Source organism: Manacus candei, unplaced genomic scaffold (assembly GCF_025592945.1).
Source record: "Manacus candei isolate 608988 ecotype Guabito, Panama unplaced genomic scaffold, ASM2559294v1 h1tg000028l, whole genome shotgun sequence".
Taxonomy (NCBI): domain Eukaryota; kingdom Metazoa; phylum Chordata; class Aves; order Passeriformes; family Pipridae; genus Manacus; species Manacus candei.
The window spans coordinates 23,988,163-24,012,231 of NW_026138076.1; the positions used below are offsets into that span (position 1 = coordinate 23,988,163).

The following is a 24,069-nucleotide window of genomic DNA, read 5'->3' on the forward strand; positions in this document are numbered from 1 at the left end:
TATGCATGACTGAGAAGATAAACTGTGAAACTGCACAGTCCTGGATGGGATGCTGGGAAAGCTTGTATTTCAGCTGATAGAGTGTTCCAGAGATGTCAGGATTTGACTCCGTAGACAGCAGAATAGTGTTCCAGGTCTTGACAAAAAGGTAGACAGGAAGATCAGAAAAGAGTGATCTAAGAAATGGTTTCTAGAATCTTTGTTTTATAGAAATTTAAAAGACTTGGTGACCCAATATCTGGGTCCATAGCAGATGACCTCTACAGGATACATGGGGAGAGACATAATCACAAATATTGCTATGTATTTGATACACCAATGGAAGAATCTGAGTAGGTTTTAGTATTGATTTATATTGGCTAATGTATTTTTGATCAGTGTCTTGAAAACGACTTTTTTCTTATCTTGGAACAAACTGAAAGGTCAGTTGCAATAGAGGACAATCTGGTTAATATTTCTGTACTTAAGTGTATATACTTCTGCTATTCTGACAGCAAATTATAGTCTGGTAGCATCTTCTAAAGGGTGTGCTACTGTTTAGGTTAAGATCTAAATCTGAACAAAACATCTGAGATAAGTTGTTGGATGAAAAATAAAGTGCTCACTGGCATGATCTCCCTGTTGTCCAAACTACCATACTTACTGGAATAGTACAGCTCCCATCTTCCCGTATATGAGGAGATGTGCATTTGGGAATAGATGGAACTTGTCCAGAGTTCACGCAGGAGGTGGTAAGAATGCATTCCTGCAAACTGACACGTTAGCACACTAAGTTGTGCTGCCAAGCCATGGCATAACCATGAACTCTCCCCCCATCACCTTACCCAGTGATGAAGCCAAATAAGTTATTTCCAGGTGTAACAGAAACCGGCTGATGCTGACTTCAGTATCTAGAGTTGTTTCCTAAATAGCATATGTGAATATTTCAGAAGGGACAAGAAGAACTAACGGGATCAGTGGATTTGAGTAGTGATGTAGAGAAGGTCTGGGAAGAAATAAAAGGAGATGAAAACAAGAAGAGATGAAAGGAAAGAGTGGGAAGAGGGAAAGAAAAAAGTGGAGGCTATGCTAAATGCATCTGAGATTCTGTGTAGTGATTTTCTGTAGGGAAAGCAGATAGAAGAAAAAGCAACGACTTATTAACAGATTTTAAATGGAATTAAATCACAGAAGCTGTCAAAATACTAATTTTAAATATAACAATCTGTGTAAGACTGTGTATACCTACAGATTGAATGGGCATTTTTTTGTGTGGTTATTGATTTGCAGATAAACGCTAAGGTCACTGGATGTCAAACTCTGTGTTATCTTTCTATGAAGTGTCATTTTCATATATTCTTTTTTTTTTTCCTGAAGAGAGATGATTTTTGAAGCTATTATCAAAAAGTATCTTTTTATCTTTTGAGTGGAATAGATGGCATCAAATTATAAGTATTTTTGAAGCATTTCCATGGGGAAAAGTATCCTAGTTTTAAGAGTTTTATCTAACTTGATGAATTCCACTTTAGTTGGGCTATTTAAAAGCTTTGCTTAGGCTGCTCACAGCTGCAAGTACATCCCAATTGTGGAAATTTGTGGCTTGAACTGGCCTCTTTGCATTTCTTCCTTACACTTCTCTGAAGGTTTTGTTGCTACTCATTACAGATTCTGGTACAGCAGCAAAACATTCAGTGCTCTCTTCAGCAGAAGGATCCCTTCTTGGTGCTTTTTTTTGTCTACAACATTCCAAACTGAAAAGTAAGCTACTAAATTTATAAATAACCCAAAACTCAAATGAATAAATGCAATGTTGTTAATAATTCTTTTAAAATTATGTTTTTAACAAATGAAACCACACTGATATTTAACTGAAGATAGTAGATAAGAAAACAAGCAAAATAAAGACTTTCACTTGAACATTTTCTGCCCTGTTAACTAAATAAAATCTGAAAGACAGTGATATCTGTGCAATCACATATATGCCCATGATGCAAGATCAGTGGAGTTTGGGTACCTTTCTCTGTTTTTCAAAGTCTAATGAATATATTTACAGTGACTGTAGAAAGCAATAATATCTTTCTTTCCTTTTTCCCTTATGTTCAGTCACTATAGTAGGTAGCATTTCCAGAATCTACAAGAAAAATTGTTCAAATATATTTTAAAATATGTATTTCTGGTGTAATTTCCAGTGCAGAGAAATATGTCACAAAAGAGTTGGTGAAATGCGCAGAAGCTGACAGGATGCATAGAAGTAACAAATTGAAGCTTTTCAGAAACTCGGTAATGTGCATAAGTTGGTGTTCATGTGATTTTACAAGCAGCACTAGAAAGGTGTTTTGGAAATGGTGCATTGCATTTGACAAAAATGATCTTTCTTTCCCAGAAGAAATAGTATAGGTCATGCTAATAATGACATAGAAAATTTCTTTCAATGTAAGTATCTTCCAAAATTTTTCAGTTAATATCTTTTTTTATATATATATGCCTTTTTTCTCCCACTTCTGCATTTTTTTTCCTCTTTTGTACATCTTTCCTAATACCTTTCTCACCATCATTGCAAAGACAGCAATTTTGGAAGCTCATAACTGAAGCTCAGTTATGTGCATCTAAAAATATTAAGTTCAGAAAATTAATCCATGAGATTCCACAAAAATATCTGAGACTAAATTTACCATCTCATCAGTGTTACATCAACACCTGATAACCTTGCTTTCTGCTGATATTGTTTTTAAAAACTGACACATTTCAGTCCCATTCTTCAATAGTCATTGTTAGCAATACACTAGCATAGCAAGAACTGTTTTTCTATTTTAGAGAAAACATCTAAAACTCAAGGGCAGACAGTACTTTTTTACTGTCAATGTCAGTGTTGCTGGGGAAAGTCATCTTATTCTCCATATTCTGAACAAAGCCACTTATGGTGGATACAAGTGTAAAGTGTTAAGTGTTGAACACTAAATGAGAAAATTGGTTGCAAGTCTATGAGGTTTTTTGAAATTCTAATGAATCTCATTTGAAGTATGTATGCTAATATTGCACTATGATCTGCTAGATTCTCATTTCTGCTTTATTTATGCACAGGTAATTTTTAGCGCATGCTTTCCTCTTATCTTAAAATTAATAAAGACCTTTTTAAAGGATTTTTAAAAAGTAACTATTGCTGCAAGAACAGCTGTTTAAGAAAATATATCAGAAAATGTTGTAATGCTATGCATGCACAGTCATTATTCATATGCGTCCATACAAATGACCAGATGGGTAAGATGTCCTAGCTGTGCGTGTTATATCATCACATATCAGGACAGGTATGATTAGAATAGGTAATTTGGCATATTTTCTTAAGCAGTGATGTATCATTTTAGGTCAGAGGACTTCTCATATTTTCTGGACTGGGAAATTAATATTTCATTTACTTTGATTTTTTTTTAAACATATCTTAAAATTAACATTTGCATCAACTTTATTGGCTAGAAATATATTGTTGTCTAACTTGGAATATTGAGTCTATAAAAGCTGTGAGTTTATATACACACAAAAACCTAAGATACCGTATCCGACTACTTTCACATCAGCAATTCCAGGAAGATGCATTGAATCAAATTTTAACCCATCATAATAACTTTGAAATTTCCCTTAGGATTCCTTGAATGGTGCATGAAATCAGTTACAAAACATACTGAGAGGATATGTTAAGGTTGAGCAGGCAGTTTCAGTCTGCTGAGATGATAGTAGGAACAGGAGGGAGAGAGACTTATTATCATCCACTTTGTTTACTGTCTCTTCAAGAGATGTAAATGCATAAAAGCTGGAATTACATTCTTCTTCATAAGGAGAAAGAACCAATGTGTCAATCAGGATATCCAATGTTTGTATTATTTTGCTTATCTCTAATAAATAGTCTGTGAGAAATTGCCTGTGGACATTATGGGTGCAGATTACTGATTTCCACTGCAACAGAAGACTTTGAAGCCATATAGATTAGGAGTTGGCTTTCTTGGCCCGAGTTTTCCTCTAGGCTGAAAAAGCTTTCATGACAATTGAATGGCCTCTGCAACTTCAAAGGGTTCTCATAACAACAGACTCTGTAGAATGAATCCTTTATCTGCACTGTTGTAAATATTGTTAACATATGTAGTGGTGATTCTTTTCAAAACACAATCAGGTTTACCTAGTATTCCTGTGGTACTGATACAAGAATATAAGGCTAACTAATACATATAGATATTTCTTTATATTTTCCAAAGTGACTTTAGCCAGATTTGAGTGACATATCTTTACAGGTTTTTTTATCTCATGTATTTCCTGTCTATTAAGTAATTCTCCAGCTGTCCGATATGGTTCCAGTTTGATACAAAGTAACCATGACATGGTTGAGAAACTGCAAGAATGTATTTGAATTGTCAGTCAGTGCTGCTAATACTGCACTTCTGGTAATTCTGATCTTGAATGATGTATTCAATGAGCTGCAGCCCACAGCTGCATGGAAACATTCTATGTTTCTGTATTTGATGACAAGAGAGCCTTAAGGAATCGATGACTCCTCATATGTCTATGAACTGTGCTTCTGAACTATTTTTTAATGATCCTAGTGCCCTGAAGAGCAAGTGAAAGTATACATTTTATTGATTTTTGTAAAGACTTCAGTGAATCATTATAGTGCACGTTTCACTCCTTTATAACTTGAGTTCTGTTGAGTGCTTTGGGCTGTGCAGATTTGTGAGAAACACAAGGTCTTGGGGAGGAGTTTAATTCAGTGGACATAGCAAGTGAAAGGCATTTAATTGAAGTAAGAATTAAATTTAAAGCATGTGCATAATGAGCTCTGAAATTTTGCTTTAGCATTATCAGTTTGTGAATTTGAAACTAACAGAAAGTGATTATTGCTGATTTTCATAATGATTGCCATCATTAACATTTTAAAGAAGTTAAAACATTTGTAATATGTGAGCAATGACATTCAGAGGAAATCCTATTAAAAGCAATGAAAAATACCAGAAGGGTAAAATTATGTTCAGAAAGTAGTACACATTGTTTAATAATTCAGCTGCATTGCGGTTAATTTACTTTTTTCATTAAAAAATGCTAAGATACCTTAAATTATTTTCCCTTAATTTACTAATAAACTTAAAGAAGCTTGCTTTCTTTAAAAAAAAACTTAGAAATCATATTTACTGGGTGATTTCCATGTAAAATTAAGAAACATGCCTTAAAATTATAAAAATTACTGTATTGCTCCCAGGTCCAACTAGTCCAGTCCTTTCTCTCCATGTGAACTTAAGTTGATATCTAGAGAAGTGTAAGAATCACATTATTATAATTTGTTCTTACTCTCCCAAGTGTTTGTGTAGTCTCTTCCTGTACATGTAAGATTCTAGAATCCACAAAAACCTTTGGAAAATATATTTTTTTAGATCTATCACTTCAAATATGAAAACTACTGTCCTTCATTTTGAACCTGGCCTCCCACTTACTCACTTTGATGGCTTTCCAGTCTTAGAAGAAACAATAAGGCATCAATACCATGACAGCCAAAATTTTGTTGACTTCTGCAAAATCTCTCTGCATTATCTGCTTTGTAAAATAAAAACTCAAACCTATCTAATTTTTTAAAATTATTTAAACTGATCTATACCCTTGTCATACTTGTCTTTCCACTGAGCTTTTACCCACTTTGCAGAGGGCACAGAGCTGCATATGGTATTCGTGTGGACAAATCACAGAGCAAAATTAGGTTGTTTTTTGTTTACTTTTAGTTCTTTTACAAAGAACTTCTAATCATTGATTTGAATTTTTCTCTGCTAGAGAGGACAGAGTTGATAAAACTGCTTGTCATGACTCCACTGTTTCTCTCCTGACAAGTCAACTTACAGCCCATTGATCTAGATTCAAAGGATTGCTTTTGCTGTTGTTTAATGCTTTTCCCTCCCATTTAATTTATCTACCATTTTATTGCTTGAGTTCTCAATCTCATAAAGTCCTTGAGTTACCTCTTACAGCCTACATTCATTCTTACTACTTCAAAGAACCATTAAAACATACAGACTTTGCTTCAATGGTAAGCACTTTATTAGTACATGCATCTATAAACCTTTGTAAAATATAATCATCTATAATTTATCTAGTAATTTGATTTATTTCAGATGATATTTAACAATTTTCTTAAAAGATATTTGCTTATGCAGTAATTTTTGGTCTTAAGAAAATAAAAGATGAAACCTGTTTCAATATTAAAAGAATTTGATGCTATGTTCACTGAAGCAAGAGGTCAGCTGACATATTCTAGTTTATCCTTTGTACTTTTAAAACCTGAAGCTCTCTTAATGTTTCTAGTTATTTGAATAAAAAATACTCTATCCTTGTGAGAGGAAACAGAAACCATGAGGTGTTAACTTCACATTTGTCTTTCAGAGAAGCTGTAATAAATATTTCTTAGGATGACCTATCAATCGCTCTTCATTAAATCTATAGTACTATAAATAAGTGCAGAAATTATTCTGTTTTCTTTCATAGTTTCTGATCATTTTCTTATGAAATTGGTTTATACAGGACTTCCTAACAACATGAGTTATAAATATATTATAATTTTCATTAAAAAATGTTTTTCTAGTCTCTTGGCAGCAAAGACAAGAATGAAGATGATGAATAAGTAGTAATCGTAATGGTAATAGTTTTCAGTTTTGAGTAACAACCATACTGCTGTAATACAGAACTAGAATCCTCTGCTACCCTGAGCATAAGGCTGAAAATAAGACTTGAATTTTAATCCAGACTGTGCAGCTAAAACATTGAGGAGTTGTCAAAAAGTTATTTATGCCTTTTTTTTTTTTGTTCCTTACTTATGTGTGTGCTGTTAAACGACTTTGGGAAAAGAAAGACTTCTTTGTTGGCATAAGGTCCTGGAGAACAACCACTGATGAATCATGCTCTGTTACTTTTCATATTGAAACATTCTACTAAATATGTGAATAATATGTTTACAATGAGTTCAGAGCAGAAGATACAGCAGAAAATGACAAAATTAGTCATGCTAATGGTGATGTGTGCTGATTTTAAAATTGCTGTAAAAGAAGAGCAAAATGACACAGATGAAAAAGCTTTTGTTATGTCATTTTGAGTAAATTGAGATCAATGCCAGGAGAGCAAAAGGCACATTACCTTACTTAATTTCAGCTATTTCAAGCCAACAAGTAATGTTATCCATTAAGTACAGAGCTTACTGTAGTTCATGGAAAAAAGGCTTCTTTGTTTTGTTTTGAAAGTTGTTTTATTTTAAATTAGGTTTGAAATAGGCAAACAATATAAATACAGGCTTGATATGGTCTTAATTTTAGATAGTGGGTACTATTTGGCATAGTATACATTGAACAGTGTTTTGTGGCTGCTAGGAATAAAGAGGTAGAACTTATGAAAGTTAATAAGAAAGTTCAAATTGCACATGTATTAACAGAATTAAATTAACCAAGGCAGTCTACAGGTGACTAAGTTCTTCCTCCTTTTACAGATAATCAATTATAAAGTGATACACAAACTACAAATGTGACATCTTCCCATACTTTTTAGGTTTCAAAACTTTTTATTCAGCATGATATTGTGGCTGTTCTTTACTCATCTTGATAAAGTAAGGAACTGCTTAGTCTTAATAAATTTCATATGCTTTAGTTTTTCTCTTTCTAGTAGCCTGATGTGGTATTCTAAGATCACAGATGAGTTTTATGGTGTGTACAGACCCATACAGACTATTTTGGGACATTAAAGGAGTTAAGATTAGATTTTTTTTTCCCTTGTATAGGGAAAGAACTGAAATAGCCCAGCTTTTACTATCTATTCTTTAACTTCTTCAGAAAACTCAAATCCAAGTATAACAACTCTTTTCATAAATGTGCTAAATTTAGAGCATCAAAATGTTTCATATTATGCACATTGACCCAATGCTTAGGATTAAGAAAACAGAAAAGCTGGTCAAAGCACTGTACAGCTATCACTGTCTTTTTTTTTCCTAAGATAACCCTATTCCCTTGTTATATTTTAGAAGTGCAATGATATAATTTTTTCTGTTGACTTACAAGAATATTGATATAGCTGGACTTATACTACAAATGACAACCCAAGATGTATGACTTTTGAAAAAATAATTGTTAAAATAAGGTTCCATTATTGATTTATTCCTATTACTGTTGGGATATTTTTACGAGTGTCAGCTTTGAAAACTCCTTTTTCCCACCTTTCTCAGTTTAATTACTAAATATTGGTCAAACTGAGAAAATTTAAATACTTACACTCTAAGTATTGTGGTACCTTCCTCAGAGTTATTAATGCTTAGCTGCTTTTGTTTGTATTGGTCAATAAATTTTAAAACATTTTCGAAAGACAGCTGTATGTGGAGCTAAAAGCCTTATATGTGAACACACTCACTGTATTTGTGTTCATGTCTTTTGGACTGTAAGTTATTTAGGGAAAGCTACTTGGATGCAATGTCTACATCTTCCAAAAATTCCTGTCTATGGGACATGTAACAGAGATGAACTAGCACTTTAAGCTTAAAAAAAGAAGTAACAATGGTGTATATAGTAGTGAAGATATGACATTGCAAAACAAAGTGTACCCCCAAAACCAAAAGATGTCTGATAATTATCCATTTTATTTGTTGATTCAGTTGATACCATTTTGCATTTGATTTCAGTATGTACTGAAGATATTTTAGAAAGTGACCAGAAATATATTTATATTAGAAAGTACTTAGACATTTAAAATAGAAAAACTGTTCTTAATTTGATCTAATTTTAACTGAAGGATGTGCAAAAGTAGGTCTATAAGGGCATGCAGAAGTAAGTCTATAACATAGATTCTAGATAACTAAAGAGAAGCAATGAGAAAAGAAGTACTTTCATAATTTTCAGTAAAGCACTTGGTATGATTACACATTAGAATTTGTTTAGTCAACTAAAATCTAGGGAGTTAGTAATGATAAAATGAATAAGGAGCTGGCTGAAAGGGAGATGATATGGGTTCAATGAAATGGGAAAATACCACTATGAGGAGTTATTATTGAAGTTTTCCAGAGACCACTTGGGAAAAAACTTTTTTAAGGTTTGGAATTGGATAACAGTGAAGCCTGACACATTAAAAGAGATATGAAAATTAATGTTACAAAGTACAAGATCTTATGCTTAGTTAATACTAAGAAATTATACTTTAAGCTGAGAAGTAATCTACTGCAAAGAGCACAGTAGAAGAAAGTTGTGTGGACCTGTCATCCAAAGGGCAACTGTGAGGAACCAGATGAGATCAGTGTGAAAATGGCAATTGCATTCTACAGGCATATTGGCAGAAATCATTCGGGAAAAGATATAGATTAGTTGACACATTGCACTTCATTATTCTAACTATTGTGTACAGTTTTCTCTCATGTGTTTTCAAGAGGGTTGAATTCAAGCTGGATGAAATACAGTGATAACTTCAGTAATGAAAAACATGGTGGGAGGAACCAGAAGAACTCGGCTCAGGATCATTAGGCAGGATGAAGGGTAGTGGAGTTTGCAGAATGGCTGCAACAGCCAGGAAATTTCTCAAACCCTTTCCACCATATAACACACATTCCTCAACCAATGCAGAAATCTCTTATATTTAAATAATTAGTTTTGGTTTGGTTTACTTGTTCGAGGTTTTATGTTTGGTTGGTGTTTTGTTTGTTTATTTGGGTTGTTGGGTTTGTTTTGTTTGTTTGTTGGGTTTTCTTTGGGGGTTTTTGTGGTTTTGTTTTGGGGTTTGGGGTTTTTTTTGTTTTGTTTTTAAGGTGTTTTGCTTTGTTTTGTTTCATTTTGTTTCTACATTTTAAAATCTTGGATATTTTTGAGCCTCTTCAAAAGAGTTCCTTTTTCCTGATCAGTGTTAGAGTTTGAAAATGTCTTCCCAATAGTTAACACTTATTCTGCTTTCTCCCTTTTTGCCTATTTTATAATCATCTCATTTTATGTTATTTCCAACCAGACATTTTTACACAGCTGTCTGCTGTCTTCATCTTCTAACTACACTTCTAGCTTTTATTTAAATGTTTGGGTTGCTCGGGTTTTTTTGTTTGCATTTCTCTCCTTTGTCTGAAAGAATGTATCCAGTAACTTTTGTAATTAAGAACCAGGGATGCATGTCAGATTGATATTGCATCTGGAGGAGTTACAAACAAGCTCACTAATAAGGTACACCATAGCAGAGCATTCACGCTTCTGATAATGACAGTATAAAAGGTAATATCTTATATAAAAGGTAATATAAATATATATATTTATATATATAACTGCTGTGTAACCAACAATATCCACATTTACTTTTTCGCTTGGTGATGGTGTCAGTAAGCAGAATTTATTTCACTTCCATTTTTTCTAAACCTTTACTCTCTCTTTACATTTAAAATTAAATAAAAAAAATGTGTGTGACTAAACTTCAAATAATTATTATTGATCTACAAAGGCAACATGGATGCAAAGCTACTAGTTGTCGTAGTCGGGGATATCTCTCAGTGACCTGACATCACTATCTGTCAAAAAAGTATGTTGTCTCAGAACCAGGTTTTCATTTCTTTCAAGGAAGAAAGAAGAGATTGTAAATGCATCCTTTAGTTCCTGGGCCTATCTTTTATGTTTCCAAAGGAAAGTCATGGAGCCTGGGCTCTGAGAGAGGTGCTGCTTTGTGAACCTGAGAGTTTTTTGCACAGACCACACCCTTCCACATCCAGCAGCATCTGCTTCTTTCACCATGGCTGCAGACTGTTAATGGTCAGGGATTTTCAGGGAGTGACCTGTCAAAAAGCTCTGCACTAGGTACTGCCCTGTAAGCTTAGGGCTTTTTGGGTTGGGTGGTGCTTTTTTTCCCCCAATAAGGAGAAAACATATACAATAGTTTTCCCCTTAGATAATAAGAAAAGCAATAATGCAACCCATATACGATATTTCCTGTGAAATAATAACTTATAAGTAATTTTATAATATATGAAGGTTTTTCACATAAATGTTGTTCAATATTTTGTGGGAAAGCAGTGATTCTGGTGCATTTACTAGAGTTTTTTTTCATAACTTGTAAGAAATATGTAACATCAGTGCATTGGCCAGTTCCAGGTAGTACAACTGTTTCTTCATTTTGCAAAATTTTGCATTTGACTGTTTTGTTACAATGTAAGCATGAGATAGCTGTTGTAATTGGCATTTAAATATATTGTATTGAAAATTGAGAATTTTTAAAGAAATTCTTAGGGAATTCCTCTGGCAAAATTTGTATTATCATACATTATTATTATTATTATTATTATTATTATTATTATTATTATTATTATTATTATTATTATTATTATTATTGTGTTTATAATTACTATTTTAAAAGTTTTTAAAAAAGTAGTTGAACTATTAGTGTCAACAACATGATACAGTAGTCTCTTAGTTTTGATTTCAGAATATCATTTTTGCTAATGTAGTAAATTTTAAGTTTTACATTTGGTAGATGTTCTCTTTTAAAGTGTTGTGCTCTAATTAAAAAATATAAACATGTCTATAATAGTGATTGGTCTTAGGCATACCTAATAATACTAGAATTAATTAAATAAAGGCTTTGAAATCTTGTAGAATTTAAATTGTCTGTGTCGGTTTATCATGTGAGACTTGGTAGTTTTCATAGAGGGCCCTATAACACTGGATGATTTCATGATCACTACTTCATGCCTTGAAGTATACTGAATAGTGACTTCAAAAATACAGATAATTACCCCTTTGTAAATGGAATATCAGAACACTTCTCTGCCTTTTGAGATCTTTGCATAGTGAACTCAGTAAAGAGGCAAAATATGGCTACTACTAGTTGGCTACCAGTTTTGAATCATTCAGTAACCATGCAGTTGTCTCTCAGTAAGTCTGCATGACAGTGTCACTGAAAAACCATCTCCTGTAACATAGAAGCCGAAGTGCTTCTGAGGATGCAGTAGGTTTAAAAAACTACAATAAATAGCAGAATAGTCAATTTAATTTGTACATATTCCTTTTCTTAGTGCAACGCATTGTATCAGGTAATGCATCTACTTAAAAAAGGTCAGTCTCCTTTGGGCATGTCTGGTGGGCACTGTCACTTCCATTTTGAGTCATAGAACAATCCTTCTAAAAGAGAAAAGAATCAGGATGGGCTCTGTTTGGATCTAAATATAAAAATATTATTTTTAATCACATTTTTTGACAATTTAGTTTGATTATTTAAAAGCAAAGCTTACTTTCCTGAGGATATTGATATGCTTTTTTAATGCTTGCACATTAGGGGAGTATGAAGTATTGCTTTTATGAGGCTAAAAAGAACATATAGGGGATCTTAACTTCCTTATAGATTCCTGCTTTGTTATAATGAAAGTACTAATGTCTCTCTTATATGAAAGTATTTTGGTAATTAAAAAATAATAGATACATGATGCATTTTGTAGTTTACTTGAAGAATGAAAGATAAAAAAAGTAGAGATTTTTCATGCTTTACTGGTTGAGTGGAAAAATTGCTATTTGATGATATTCAATTCCTATATACTTCTTTTGTCTAATATGACAAAATCCTTACAAATATAGAATTTTGATATGCTGTGTTTAGTCAGACACACCTCAAATGAAAAAGCCAACTCTCAGCTGATCAGCCTGTAACCTAAGGCAATTACACAAGAGAGAAGAGTATACAGTGTCATCAGTTTGATATGTATCACTCCTTTTTTATCCAAGTGTCCAAATGAGTTCTGGGACATAGAAGTGAAGAGGTCTTCTGTTAATATTGGAGCTATTTAGTACATAGATGAGTGGAGAAAGACTCAAGGTCCATACTCCTGTCACACATCTAAATTTTTTAAAGATTTTTTTTTAAACACTGAATAATGATGAACTGTTAGCTAACATGAAAAAAAAATAGAATGAAGTTTCTGACTACTCCACTGCTCTTGCATTAACTGTCAGATAACTTCCAGTGTCTGACTTTGGATACACCATCATGTGTATTACAGTCTTACCTCTGAATTCATTTTCATGTTAAATACTTCTTCTTACAGCATGATACTTGTCAGTCAATGTAATTGAAATGTCATGCTGACCTTTATTTGAAATCCTCTGAAATTCCTGGGGTTTTTGGAAGTTCTTTTTATTTTCATTCCACTTAAAATACTTAAATTACCCATGGTCAAAAAGTGCATGCTAATTAACTGCATGAAACTGCCTGATAATTGATCTTACAAACAATATGTCTTTTGCAGATGTAGTTCAGCTGAGTCTGCCTGAAGATCAAAAAATAAGCACCACTGCAGCAACAGTGGGACAAAGTGCTGTCTTAAGTTGTGCCATCCAGGGAACACTAAGACCTCCCATCATCTGGAAGAGGAATAATGTCATTCTGAATAGATTAGATTTGGAAGATATCAGTGTAAGTAGCAGAAAGTTCTATTTCACAGCTTATTATCAAAACTTGTCATAAATAATAGAAAAGCTCCTTACTCCTGGTGTTTCAAAGAAAAGAAATGGAAATTATATGCCTGCTAAATTTTGTCTGGTTTTATTTTGCTTTGCATTTGAACCTTTGCTGTTAAATATAAAGAAAAGATGTTTCACAGACCAACCATTTAAAAGAATAAATATACCAATAAAAGCACATGAAGACCGAATTGCAGCCCAAAATACAGTCAACATTATACAGTCAGGGTTATATAGTCTTCAAATATCTAGAAGAAAAGAGATATTTATGAAATGAATATTTTAAGAAATGCATACAATCTGTACAAACAGATCATAATAATAACAACCGTATCTTCTAATAGGTCAGTGGAAATGTATTTTTTCCAAAATAAGTATTTCATAATAAAATTGATTCTTTTACTCATTCCTCCAAATATTCAGCAGTGTGTATGGTACCTCTCAGAGAATGAAAAAAGGGATATCAGTATAATTTATAAATCTTTTTTTTTTAGTAAGGCACGTATTTGCCACCTAACTTAGCCTTGACCTCAAAATACAGAGAAAAATAGAAAATGAGAAACATGATTACATCTTCTGACAAAACTCTAAACATAGGTTTTCGGCTGTATTTTCTGTGCTTTTGGGTATGCTTACTTGGCTTCTGCCATTTTGTATTAGCAAAGTTATAAATGTGGACAAATTGACACATTGGGAGTTGTGCTTTCTGTCTGACCCCAGCGAGTCTGAAATCCCCAGAACTGTTATATGTGTGGAATACTACCACAATCAAGTATCTAGTTTGTCTATTTTTATTTCCTTTTTTTTAATGAATATTTTATTTCTAAGGTGGCAATAGTTCTCATGCATAATCTTTGTTTTGGTTTGGTTTTTCTTAGTTCTGAGCTTACTCACAGTGGTGCTCTGTAAAATAAGGGGCAATTTCAAAGCTCATCATGCTTGAGTTGTAGCTTTAAGTCATTTGAGAGGCTTAGGATAAACCCAGCATCATCTGAAAAGTTCTCTTTTAAATAAAGGTCTGCAAAATCTTACTTGAGCACCAGAATTATGTTGGTGTGTGCATTTTGTGTGCAGGTACAGTAGAAACTTTTAAGGGAGTAAAAGCTTCTAGTGACAGGAGCGCATAATTCTGATGATGACTTTATCACTTATTTGTTAGCTTAAGAAAAATATAAACAGACTGGAATGCTTGGAATTCTTTTTAAGCAAAAATTATGTTATAGTTCAGTTCCTTAATATTAGGAACTGTTTTGCTATGATTCAAATATAGAAAGAGAAGGTCAGATCCAATATCCATGGAGTGAGGCACTAAAATTAATAGAGCTCAAATATATCTATGTGACATTAATCTAATATCTCTTTCTAGGTAAACTAAAAAAGGAAGGAACAAAGAATTAGTGGAGTTTGGATAAAAAAAAGAGTGGACAGATAGACATTGGGTTAGATTGGTCCCCAGAATTTCTTTTCTTCAAAATTTATTTTATGACTCATTGTTTCCACAGATTTGATCTCTATATATTTATTTCTAGATTTTCCTTTGATTTGTTTCTTTTTTTTTTTTCCATATTTCTTTGGTCATTTCGTATCTTTCTGAACCAGTTTATCATATATTCACTTTTTTGGTTCTTACAGTTTCCTATTTACTTAAAGATTATTATGTGACCATAATTTAGTATGCATTCAAGCAAAGTAATAAAAATAAAACCTTGGGAAAAGAAAAATAATTGTGCAAAAAAAAAGTAGTGTCTTACACACTATAGAAAATGAATTTAACACTTAAATAAATATTACTTCAAAGGAACAATGCAGAGTGTGCACCAATGTATGTCACTATTTAATCACCAAAGAATGTGTTATATTTATTCAAGCAATTTTAAACATTAAAAACCCCTAAGTCCTTGTTTAATTTAAGATGTCCCCAGAGGCTTTACTATGGCTATATTATAAACTATAAGGATATTTGCCTAACCTGAGAATTCTTAATTTACTCAGTTATACAAGAACCATGCCTGTGCATCTTAAGACTTACAATGTTGTGTAAACAGTAGTACATTTTGTGAAAAAAACCAAAACAGACACTGACCTGGAAGATAGATAGTTTGGGTTTGGGGTTTTTTTCTTTAACAAAATGCATCAAAGATCAACATAACTGGAAGTCAGCACAAATATATGAAACCAGTCAGACTAAGCAGTAGTGACAATGTGATTTTGTAAATCATAGCAAGTGCTCATACTTATAAATTAAGTTTTTTCACTATCCATTTCCCAATATGAAGTAAGCTATTTGCTTCAAGGAGGGACAAACTCAGAACAATGTAATGTCCTACTGTTTTGCCAAATGGAAAAATGCAACGCAAAGGAGGAAAGGAGTCCAAATCTAAACTGAAATTGATAGATGAATTTCTATTTATTTCTTTTTTTAGTATCCTACTCCTCTACTGAAAGTATACAGGATATATCTCTAAAGCTGTCAATTGTGGAGTGGCTAAGAGTGAGTCTTAATGAGTAGTGTTTTATGCAGTCTAAAATAATTTAAAGAAATATGAGGAAATACTGTTTCACTTTCAAAGGATGACAATAAGTAGTGTATTTTAAAATTTTCTGTTACGTGTGTAGTCAGATACTAATAATGTAACTGTTAATTTTCAGTTGATAATTTTAAAAGTTCTTAGTACTCCTCAACTCTTCTTGTGGTACTTAACAGCAGCAAGTTGCAATACTTCCAAAAATAGTGATCTTTCTTTTACTGAAAGTAAAGGGAGTCAGGAATAATGAGCATCCATCTGAGTGAAATTATGAAAAATTATATGCCTCTGCAAGTTTTACTTTACTTAAATTGTAATATGATTGGTCTGTGACTCACTCCAGAATTGATATCATGGGACATTTTGCTGATATTTTAGTGCACATATAAAAAGGCTTTTTTTTTTCCCTTGCTGTTATCCTGTATCTTAAATTTAATATTTGTCTTTCCACTCACCTCTTGGAATATGTTTTAGCTAACGAATTATTAGAGAAAATAATTCCAATGTATGAAAAATAGCAGATATATTTCCCAAATGCAATACATACTACTTTTTAAATGTTAATTTATTAACTTTTTAAAGTTTTCATTTCTTATTTTACTTTATTGTTTTTCAGATATTTTCTTCCCATTTTGCCTTCAGGTTATTCCCTATACATGTGAGCAATACACTTCCTTACAAGATCTCAGTCCTTTGTTCTTACATGTATTCAAGATCTACTGAGATGATTTGTCCATGTGCAAAGTGTAACAATAAATTCAAAAGAGTGTAGTTCAACTTTTCCTTTTGATAAAAACCTATGGCATCTTTCTTCAGCTAGCCTTCACAGAAAGCACATAGTATTTCTAGTTTGGGGTTCTTGAAGTTATGTATAGGTTATATTTTTCTCAAAACTTCTCATTTGTTCATCTCATTAATTTCCACATTATGACTGTCACTTGTTTTGGTCTCATTCAGCAGCTGGCATTCTCTTCTTGACATATTTCCTCTTTGCCCGTCAAGAAAAAACACAACCCCAAAACACCATAATGGAGAATGTCATTAAAAGCTAATGTTCTCTAAAGAACATGATAGCTTATATTCTGTAGAGTTTTGCTCAGCAATTGATTACAGAAAGGTTTCCAGATTGTCCAAAGCACTGTGTGTTTTCTAGAAAGGATTCCTGACATCTGACCTCTTCTTTTTCTTCCAGTTTCTCATCCTTTATTCCTCCTTTTTTTATTCTTAAGAAAAATCTCAGGAGAACCTCATGAATTATTCCCTTCCACATTGTCTTCTCCCATGGGAGGCTATGTGCCTACATACAAGCTTCTCTTTGTGAATGGTTAAATTGTTCTTAGTACAACACAGCTATGACTTTAGAGCAATGGTCAGAAATATAAATGGCCTGTCTGCCAAGAATTTGAGAGAGTGTGTGTGTGTTTGTGTGTTTGTACTTCTGATAAAATTCCAAGTGAACCATAAATGTCGCGGAAATATTCCTCAATCTTTTTTATCTGCTCTCCAAAAATAACAACTCTTAAAAGTAAAAAGGTAAAAAAAAAATAAAAAAATTATTAGGATATAAACGAGAGGACTTAAATTTAAAGAAAGTGAAGATTAATAATCAAAACAGAATAGTGTCATAGTTCTGTCCAGGACAGGGACTGTTTTTGCAGTAGCCAGATGGGGACATGTCTAGTACCTGGAGGTAATTCTGTGCCACCTCATGTTTCTGGTGATGAGGAAAGGGCTCCCTTCCAGGTCAGGTAGCCTAGGGGAGAGGGGGCTGGCTGAGCAATCACGTGTGTGAATCACTTGCCTCTTTTTTCTTGTACAATCTGTCATTAGTATTGTTGCTGTTACTGTTCATTCTCTTATTTAATTGCTATTTCCAGTAAATTGTTCTTATCTCAACCTCTGATCTTTACCTTTTGTGCCTCCAATTCTCCTCTCCAGCCCAACACAGGGGCAGGAGGGTGAGTAATTGAGCAACACATGGATTGGAGGGTTTCAGTATTCCACTAAATTGTGGAATACCATTCCTAAACCATGACAAATAGATATTCAAAATTCATGTAAACCAATTTCTTTATTTACGAGTGTGCTAAAAGAGGGAATGCCTGCTTGCAGGGATTAGTCAATGCACTGACTTTCTGATTTGCTGCAGCAAACTCTGCATGCTCTTGCTTCATTCCTGAGGAGCTTTTCCTCCTCTCTGATGTTTTCCCACTGGCCCTCTTACCCTGCAGAGTCTTTGATGGGGGTCTCTCACCCTTATGTGAGGAAAAGTGTAGGAGTCCTATGACATGAAGGGAGCACCAGAACCTCAGAGGCGATGCTCCCACTTTTTGGAAGACAGTAACTCGTAGTCCAACAATGAAGAAATCAAACTGTTCAGTCATAGTACCATAGTCAAAAAGCTAGCAATCTTGTTCAATACAAAATCTGGGTCCTGACTAGTTTATTTTGAGCTTTTATTAGTAAATTGCAGTGCAGCAATTGCAGTGTCAGATCTTCTATGTGGTCTAGCAGTATTCATTCTGTGTGTTACAGTCAGGATATATGAAGCTGACTTTTAAAACCTACTTGCAGGTTTTCCTTATATATTATGCTTATGACACCTCTGAAACATATCTATTACATATTTCTCATATATTTTCTACTGATTTTTTTTCTTATGAGGTAGTTTGGTTTGTTTAACAGTGACTCATCAAAGTCAGCACATTTCTATTTTTACCTGTATTGAATTGTCCTTTATCTTTTACACAGTTTTTCTTTTAAGTAGGATGTATAATTACCTTTTCTATTGAATGGGTCAAATACCATTTTTGTTTTGGTTTTTTTTTCTATTCCACCTTAGAAGTAAAGTGAAAATAATTATTGTCAAAAATACCAATCAGCTTTATCAAATACCTATTTTTTTTGTTTACTTATAGTTAAGCCAAAAGTTTTGACCACCAGTGCAACCATCTCATTCAGTCCCCTTCCATCCTTCTTTTTTCTTTTCCTTTTTTTTTTGAATCTGATTTTGAGTCCTAATTAATTCTTTAGTGCTGAGATAAATCACATGTATGACTTGCAAGATATGGTATGTTTTATTTTGAATATTGAGGCTATTTTAATATTTATTTTAATGATGGTATGATGAATGCTACTTTGGACTTTACATCGTGTTTTCATGACACTGTAAAGGCACATATAAACCAGGTACCAAAGCTGATCTGTAGGCTTCTGGGTTAATGAAGTACTGTGAAAAAGATTGGGATGAGACTTCATTCACAAAGTATCAATTCCCATTAAAATAGTATGGATATGCCAGTTCTATAAATCTAGCCTAATTGAAGTTATAATACTTCAGAACTTTATGATACAGCTTATTATGTACATTTTGTTATGGTGGGGACTATTTTAACCAGTGCACTTATTTTATCTTTATTACAAATGAAAGTGTTTGCTTCAGAGGTGAACAGAGTCATATTCTGTGGACCATCATCTCGTCTCATGCTTTCAGCAGTGTAACTGAGATCAGGATCTGGTCATTTTTCTATTACAGAGTGGGGCAAAGTAGTTGTTTCTTGCAGAGCGGAGTCCCTTGTCTTACACTACTCATAATTTTACATTCTAGAGCTGTTTCTACTGTTAATATCCAGAATAGCTGAATCCATTAGTATTTTCCTGTTTGCTTTTCTGCATTTCAAGATAAAAGTCATTGTGACAGTGAAAGGTGATGATATAACATGTAAATCCATTTCCCCTTACCATGAAGAAATCCTTGAAAATAACTGCAGGCAAGTCATATTAAACAACCTCGAAGACAGTGTTATACATTTCTGTCATTTACAGACAGAAATTATTAATAAAATGAGAAAGGGACACTGTGGATTTCTGAATTACTTGATTCTTCCAAACGAATTTCTTAACACAACACATTGAACACATTGTTAGAAGAGCAGCTGAAATGATAAATCTATATACTCCTAGATGTTTAAGAGGACCTTCTGTGGGAGCTTAAATATATAAATACCAAAGATGTTCAAAATATTGTTATCCTTGTTCTTCATAGATATATCTTGTAAAATGCAGTTGCTTCCATAATACATCAGTGATACTTTAATTTCTATTTTATTACTGTTGACATTGTACAACATGGTTATATCCCCCCCGCCTATTCTAAGTCTCGTATAGTGAATACTGTTTAACACATTCTATAGAAACATGTAACTATTTTAAAGTACAGGGATAGCAATTTAATTTATGTTAATGTTTTCCTTTCAGCAAGCTTTTAGATGCATCATGATTTTTCTACCATATTATTCATTCAAATGTTGTTTCTTATTGTCCTGCTATAGTAACTCCTACTCCTTTTTTTTTATTTAGAGAAAACAGAAATTTTATCACACCTACGTTTTTTTCACTTTTACCTATCTTCCTGCATTTTAAAATTAATGGAAAGCTGTTTAATATTCTGTGTTATAAGCTGACTTCAAAATTTTTATAAGCATCACTTTTTCATCCCCATAGCATCTTTCTTCCTCAACTCTTTCTTTTCATTTCAAATTCAGTTTTCTCTGTTCTTTTCTGTATATGTATATATAGGGATGCAGGTTATGTCTACAATCAATATTTCTGTTACTAGCAAATTCAGTTTGGGCTATTAATTTCTGATTAGTTCATGAAAAAATTGCAGTTTGATTTTTATGTAAAGTTATAGACTACTCTCACTTTTTCTGCTGTATACATTCCATCAACTGGGTGAAACCCAGAATAATTTCTGAATAATTTTATTACTAGTTACATATTTATTTCTCCAACTTGTCCAGGTCATTTTGTAGCACTTTTTCTATCCTACTAGATTTAATGCTTTTCACAGCTTTGGTAAGAAATATCTGAAGGGGTTTTATAGTACAAAAAAAAAGATTACCAAGCTTTTCAGGTTATTTTTTTAGAAAAGAAGTCTCAAAAGAGCAACATGTATTAGGCTACAGCTAGCAGTAAAGGTCATTCCTTCTTAAAAGCATGAGAAAGATGCTTTGTTAATAATGGCCTCCTGTGGTTCACAGCCCTGACTTTGGAATCATTTCTGTAGTACATTAAATAGGAGGGCCATATCACCAGTAATAAAAGTGCTTTGATATCTAGGAGTCTGTTTCATTGAACAGAGAGGCACAATTGCTTAAATACCAAAAGAAAAATAAAAGAACCTCTTTTTTCCCCTCCCTTACAAGCAGCCCAGGACGAAAAATTAGGATGGGTAGAACATAACTGCCTTTTGAGAATTTGGCTCAACTGGTATTTATATATTTTTAAAAAGTAATAATAATTTAAAAGAAAACTGCAAAAGTGTACCAAGGTATTTATTCGGTACTGACTCAGAAAGAAAATTGCTACCCATCTGAAAAATAATCGATACTGCTACTTACAAAGGTGAACATGAAGCAAATTACTTATCTAGATCAAGCTTGATTAGTTTGTGAGATCTGACTGGATAACAACAGAAAGGGTACGCCTGCCAAGATTTTCAAATTATGATATGTAAGTTTTCTCTTAATCAAACTGGTCAGTGATCTGTCTACCCATACACCTGGTAGTATGTGGCATCCATTCATTTCTAAATTTTATTGAAGATCTACTTTAGCTCAGACTGATTTCTCTTTCACCACACAAAGTCATGTGCCATATGTTAATTTTATCACCTTCATGTGTATTCTTCCTTTCTTTTTCATGTTTACACCATTTTTACACAGCTATTGTAATAATCTAGAGCTCCTTTTTCAGAAATTTCCATCCAGAACCTTTTCTGTTTGGATATAAAGAGTATTTGTATCCATAGCAAAGAGTTTTGATTGTTCTGTTAAAAAGAAGAGATAAAATAAACCAAAGATTTTTTTAAATTTAATATGAATTGGGGAACAGATGCATCAATGCCGTCCATCTGATTCTCCTTTCACATATGCCTGCCTATTGTTGCACTTCAGACTACAACAGAAGTAGGAAAGTTGAAACAGTACTTCTAAATAATACGTAGCTTGGTTTGTTATAACAAAATTGTCCTACCCTAAGGAAAAAAGGATCAATGAATCTGCATTCTTAATGTACTTTTGCGGGTACAATGAGATAGAAGTGACTGGATTTTTTGACAATTACCCAAAAGTACTTACTAAATATGTTTTGGGTTTGCTGGTGGTTAAAGTTTTTCCTCTAGAGCTTTCCAAGGGAAATACATTAATGTTTTCAAATAATAAGTCTTGGCATATAGATACTTAATTGAAATATTGAAGAAGCAAAAGAATATTTTTTTTAATTGAAAATAAATTTCAGAGTACCTTAATAATATAAAATGTTCTTATCCACTCTCATCTTAAGTATGTTATCTTGTCTGGTTTAAATCAGATTTATGAGTCCATTTACTCTTAAGAATTTTCATAAGAACAATTTTTATGCATTTAATTTCAAATAGTCCTGTTAATTGAGAGGAGGCTATGTCTTCCTTTGTAGCGTTTTTGCTCCTTCCAGGCAAATGTCTCTCTTTACAGACCTATTTATGTTAATGAGAAATAAAATAGAATTGCCATATTATGACATGGTAAACGATCAATGCCATACCACTTTTTTCTACGAGATATTTTTAATTTTGTGCAGCAATTTGGTAAATGTTAGAAACTCTGTGAAGTTCCTGCTATTGTCATCTATAGTTAATGAAAGATGACTGAAATCCTGTTTTGTCTTTATATTTTTGACATTATATACATTAGTTTTAACATCAGACAAGAAATCAATTAATGTAAAAAGGCTTTGAAGTTTAACCTGTGAAAGTTAAACAATTAACATTTTAAATTATAGCAAAAGGGAGGCAAATCAAAAAGCCACCTTTTCTCCCGCCTATTATTATTATCTCCCATCTCCCTCTCTATTAATAAAGATCTTATTTCTGACATGGATTCTATGATCACAGAGTTGGCAACAGTTAATGATAGTTATAATTGGAGTAAAAGATAATTGAAACCCAGGGTTAGCTAAAGAGATCAGCAATAGAATAAGAAGCTCTGTACGTTTCAGTCTTGCAAAGTAAGACTGTGCTGCATATAAGAAAAAAATTTGTGATGGTATTTCAGTAATACAGTTACCTATGGTGACAGTAGCATAGAAGCTTTCCAATGAATAGTGCTGTCCCATTGTTTAAAATAATGACATAGAGCAAAGTGAAAAGAGAAGATTTAGTGTATATAGCTTCCTAGTTCATAAAGTACTTGTATTTCTAAAGAAATTTTGGGTCTATTACAAAAAGCAGTACTTAGAAAAGCAAAAATTAATTACAGTAGACAAACATAAACAATAATGGTGTTCTGAGTAATAAAATTATTTTGGTGTATCTTGTAGAAAGTTGAAGTGTGTTAACAAAGTGTTAGCGGTTGTTGCAATGGAAGAGAATTGCTTACTGTGATTGACAGAGCAGTTGTAAAATTGGAGCAATGTATCACAGAAGAGAGAACCTGTTACTCAGTTCAAAGAGCACAGGAATATGGTTGTGACTCAGTGTGGTACTCTCATTTGCATACAAATCTTATATATAAGTGTTTTGTTTAACTGGAGTTTATGGTCTTATTTTTAACTGGGCAACTGAAAGTACTTATGTGTTTTTTTTAATGTTCTAAGGCATAAGAAATACATATACCTCAATTAGGCTTTTTTCTCTTAAGTAGTACACAGTTTATACTGCAAGTAACAGGATATGGTTAAAACTATATGTATAACAAATGTGAGTGTTTAATAAGAACAAAGTTTTAAACATCAACAAAATTTATGTACTTTGTTAATAACAGCAAGAAAATATTTATGATCACTGTTCACAATCCCTTTAGGAAATGGGGAATTTCCAGCCTCACTTTCTGTGACTTGAACACAGACTAGATCAAAACCAAATATCTCATTAGTCATAATGTGTAGAAAATAATGGGATTTTTTTAGTTCAGCATTATGGTATTATCTTTGTGTGTGAACACTATCAAAATATATGATACCTGTAGGCTTATCACAACATCTTGGCTTCATATTAGTAAAAGGACAGAAGTTATACTTGGTACAGCTCTAGAAAATCTGTTCATCAGTGCCACTGTATG

General features: G+C 32.9%; 1 protein-coding gene across 2 annotated transcripts in view; it reads left to right on the forward strand.

The window, feature by feature from the left end:
• FSTL5 (follistatin like 5) overlaps window positions 1–24,069 on the forward strand; it is a 289,424-nt gene that overhangs the window by 181,940 nt on the left and 83,415 nt on the right. For both annotated transcript variants that reach the window (XM_051789812.1, XM_051789811.1), the window contains exon 7: window positions 13,232–13,398. In XM_051789812.1, coding sequence (XP_051645772.1) covers window positions 13,232–13,398 — 167 coding nt within the window. The remainder of the gene's footprint in view (window positions 1–13,231; window positions 13,399–24,069) is intronic.